Here is a 4,518-nt window from a genome sequence, read left to right as displayed (position 1 = left end):
TTCCTCTTCACCCTCTACACCACAGACTTCAGCCACTGCACAGAGACCTGCCATCTTCAGAAGTTTTCTGATGACTCTGCGGTGGTTGGATGCATCAGCAGGGATGATGAGACAGAGTACCGGGCTGTGGTCGACTCCTTTGTCACGTGGTGTGAGCAGAATCATCTGCTCACACCACGTGAGAAATAACTCAGAACCACACACTGAGTGTTAAATATGACTTTACATTTATTTATGTGATTGACTCTCAATGAAATATCCATACACTAAATAATTACATGTACAAAAAAATAAATAATGACATATGAATTTGAACTTAGCAACAACAACAAAAATATTTTGAAGGGGCACAATTTAAGTTTGCGATTAGAATATTCACCATTTTCCGATTGTTAATAGACTATGACTGATTTTTGTTCATTAAATATTTCTTGGTGTTCTTCTCAGGCTTAAACAATATGATAAAACACTTTGGAGCAAATATACACATTATTAGACCAAAGCTGGAGGCCAGAATGGCAAAAATCTCCACAACCACTGTAAATTTCCCAGGAGAGCTGACATATGCTGGGATAAAGGTGATCCACACTGCACAGAATATCAGCATGCTGAAAGTGATAAGCTTGGCTTCATTGAAATTATCAGGTAATTTGCGGGCTAAGACAGCTAAAACAAAACAAAAGGCAGCAAGTAGGCCTATGTAACCGAGAACAGCCCAGAAGCCAACAGCAGAGCCTAATGCACATTCCAATATGATTTTCTCCTTGTATGTGGTTAGATTTTTTATTGGAAAAGGAGGGCTCACTACCAACCAAATAGTACATATTAAAACTTGAATAAAGGTGAAAGACACAACAGTCATTCTTTGTTGTGGAGGACCAAACCATTTCATGACATTGCTACCTGGAAGTGTAGCTTTAAAAGCCATTAAAACCACTATGGTTTTCCCAAGTACACAGGAGATACAGAGTACAAAGGTGATCCCAAATGCAGTGTGACGCAGCATGCAGGACCACTCTGATGGTGCTCCAATGAAAGTTAATGAACATAAGAAACACAGAGTGAGAGAGATGAGCAGCAGAAAGCTCAGCTCAGAGTTGTTGGCCCTAACTATTGGAGATGTCCTGTGATGAAAGAACACAGCCGCCGTGATAATAGCCAGAAAAGCACCCACAACTGAGAATGTAGCCAGGATAATTCCTAGGATGCCTTGAAAGGAAAGATACTCTACAGGCTTAGGGATACAAGTGTCTCTCTTTGCATTAGGCCAGAATTCCGTGTGACAGCGTAGACAATCAGCAGAATCTGAATAAAGAAAAAAAAAAGAGAGACTTCTGGGAAGCGTAAAACCATTTTAAATGCTTGGACAAAAATTTGATTTTACCTGTTGTATTACTGATCTCTCCCTCAGGACACGCTATACAGTCATAGCAGCAGATGGGTTTTCCTTTCTGCAGTACTTTACGAGTTCCTGGAGGACAACTGTCAGTGCACACTGACACTGGCACCTGTCAACACACAAAGGTGGCATAATAAATATAAATTATCTTGTTCAGTAGAGTTAGATTCTCATCCTTTGAGTCATTACTTTTCTGCTATCCTCCATCCAGGTAATGTTTCTGTTAATCCAAAATTCGTGGCCCACTGGTAGTGATGCATCATACAGCCCCACAGTTATCATATCAATGATTCCACTTTCACTTTTCTGCCAGTTGATGAGCTCATAAATAGCCACAGGATCCCCATTAGCATTAAATGACACATCATATCCATTTTGGGTAAAATTAACTTTTTTCAGTTCAATTAAAATCTGTAAAAATGAATAAAGAGAGAGGGTGGGAGAGAAAGAAAATACATACAATATTGCAATTATTAATAGTAATACTTTATTTGATCCAAGTTATATTAGAGGTGATGACGGAAACTGCCATTAAGATATGTATTTCTTCTGACCTGTTTGGACTGCAACTTGGTTAATGTGTCACACTGAGCTGTGACATTTGCTCCTCGACACATTGCATTATGAATGGCATGTGCTATTGCATACACAGCTTTGTACACCATGTTAGTAATTCTGAGCTGAGATGTGTCAGTGTACTGATTATGGAGACTGTTTATGTCTTCTTTTCCATCACATACCTTCTTGTCTGCAGCAGTATCTAAAAATAAACAAAGACAGAACTGACATTTTAAACTCTGAAATTCAAACTAGTCTCAGATCTCATTTATGTACTTACAAATTACATTACCACTGTGATTCATAATCTCAAAAGATTAAAAATATATAGATATGTAAAGTCTGTAATACAAAAACTAAGTCACGTAAACTTCAACTGAATTAGAAGTCATCATAAATCTGTGGCGGTTCTCAGACATCCAGGTCATCGTTGTCTAAGGAGCTTGGAAAGAAATTTTCCAAGAAACTTTTCTTTCCATGTTCCTTAGACAAGGTATCATAAGTATCAATATTTGTAGAGAGCCACCTGTCTCATATTTCATTGCTACCATTAATACTTCAAGCTCATGGATCAACAGTGCACCTTGTAACACCAGAAGTTTGACAGGATCATTTAAACCTAGAAACATTCCTTACTGTTTTTAAGTGTGCAGTTGAATGAACCTTCCCAAAACTCAGTAAGTATTTGAGAAGCAGCCACTTCAGAGGGAGACAGATTCAACAAGAAGTCTCTGAGACCTGGAATTACTGACTTCGGAATCGCAAATCCAATGGCCCCAGCACATAAATGGAATTTCGTTAATTCTGAGTATGTTATCCAAGACTCACTGCCTATCCACTGGCGGGGTGGGGAAGGCTCACGTGAAAGCTCCTCCAGCAGTATCCCCATGTCTCCTAAAGCTGCAAATGCGACAACAACCATAGCTGTAGACCTTGACAAACAACATAGTGCATTAGAAAGATGTTTTTATGTCTTCACATCATCAAATGTTTATTTTAAAGATAATTAAACAAGTTAATGCACAATAAATATCTGTGATGAAGAAACCTGCGGATAACATCTGCCACTCTCTGAATTCTGCTCTGTGGGTCTGTCCGATAAAAAGATACAGAGTATTCCACACAGATCCCCTCTTTCTGTGCTGCTTGGAGAAAAGAAGCCATGCCCTTATTTCCATAATCCGAATCTGACCGAACAGCACCTATCCAAGTCCAGCCAAAGTGTTTCACTAGCTTGGCTAGTGCTTCAGCTTGAATCTGGTCACTGGGAATTGTTCTGAAAAAACTTGGGTACTGCTGCTTGTCAGACAAGCATGCACATGTCGAAAAGTGGCTCACCTAAACCAAAAGAAATAAAACAGTGTAAATGTAAAAGAACCGCAAAATCAAATATCATGCACATGCTTAATGTAAATACAAAAATTGACAAAAATTGGAAACATTTACTTGGGGAATGTTAAAGGCCCTGATGACTTGTGACAAACTGATGGATGTCGTAGACCCAGAGTCCCCAACAACGGCCATCACCATACCAGATTGTGAGCAATTGTTACCAATAAAAAACACAGGGTCGAAGCCATTTAGAAACTGAAATGCCACATGCACTGCCACAGCCACTGATGCACATGAGTCATAGATCTGATACCCGAGCCTAATTCTGGGCAGCAGCTCTGTGCTGTTGTTAATCTCTTCTATGGCAAAGACCATTGCACGTAATGATTGCAGTTCACTGGTGATAATGCTGCAGAAAGTCAACTCACTGTTAGAAATTAAACTACAGACTTAGGTTAAATGTCACAAGAAAACATTGTAGGAGTTGTGGGTTTTGACCATGGCCAGATAATGACTTCATTGTATAAGGGTACTTCAACACATTGTCTGACCAGTTAAATTCAGCAAAAATGATTATCATGCTCACAAGATCACAAAAATGTATAAATAAATATGTAAAGGCTTGTCATTTCCTGTTCAATTTTTTTTAAATTGTTGTTTAACAATATGATTTCTGTTTTCAAAATACAACTATTACTTCCAAGAATATAAATGACTGACTATTGGAATACTTTTCTTGTTAATTTTTTTTTTCAGCACCACACAAGAGCAATGTAATACTACAGAACATAAAACATGTGAAAATAGTTTTATTTTTAGACAGTCCAACATGTTTTGAGCACTCTCTTCATCCCAGTACTGACCTTCCTTTGCAATTCACAGGCTCGGGTATGATGGTGTAGTCATTGTAAACTGTGTGTGTGTAGGCATGAAGGGAAAAAGCACCACCAATAACAAAGTCCCCGTCCTTTGAAAATGCAGGTAAATGAGTGCTTCCTTGCAGCTTGCATTTCACAGATGATACTACCGTACCAGCCCAAGCCCCTGTAGACATGGTTGTTTGAGTCAGATGAGCAGCCAATACCAGACCAATTAAAACAGCTGATCTTTCCATCTCTGTCTGACATCCAGCGTGTGCATATGGGCGTACGTTTGTTTTCCCTCGTTTATATAAGTCTTTGGAGAAATCTTTTTTCTTGTTTTTTTTAACCTTCTCAAGTACATCCTCT

The 4,518-nt window shown here is 38.8% G+C and overlaps 1 protein-coding gene across 1 annotated transcript; it reads right to left on the bottom strand.

Annotated features, from left to right (window-relative positions):
- Window positions 1-400: 400 nt before the first annotated feature.
- LOC102209736 (extracellular calcium-sensing receptor-like) lies at window positions 401-4,301 on the bottom strand. Its single transcript, XM_005753619.2, has 8 exons — window positions 4,153-4,301; window positions 3,404-3,698; window positions 3,006-3,295; window positions 2,594-2,889; window positions 1,954-2,159; window positions 1,589-1,810; window positions 1,385-1,508; window positions 401-1,305 (listed from the first exon to the last, which is right to left on the bottom strand). Exons 2-8 carry the CDS (start codon window positions 3,662-3,664, stop codon window positions 401-403), a joined length of 2,304 nt encoding a protein of 767 aa, XP_005753676.1. The 5' UTR covers window positions 3,665-3,698; window positions 4,153-4,301.
- Between the last annotated feature and the right edge of the window lie 217 nt (window positions 4,302-4,518).

The sequence above is a fragment of the Pundamilia nyererei genome, unplaced genomic scaffold, assembly GCF_000239375.1.
Source record: "Pundamilia nyererei isolate P.nyererei 1_Seehausen unplaced genomic scaffold, PunNye1.0 scaffold00443, whole genome shotgun sequence".
Lineage (NCBI taxonomy): Eukaryota > Metazoa > Chordata > Actinopteri > Cichliformes > Cichlidae > Pundamilia > Pundamilia nyererei.
This window is presented reverse-complemented; position numbering and strand designations above follow the sequence as displayed.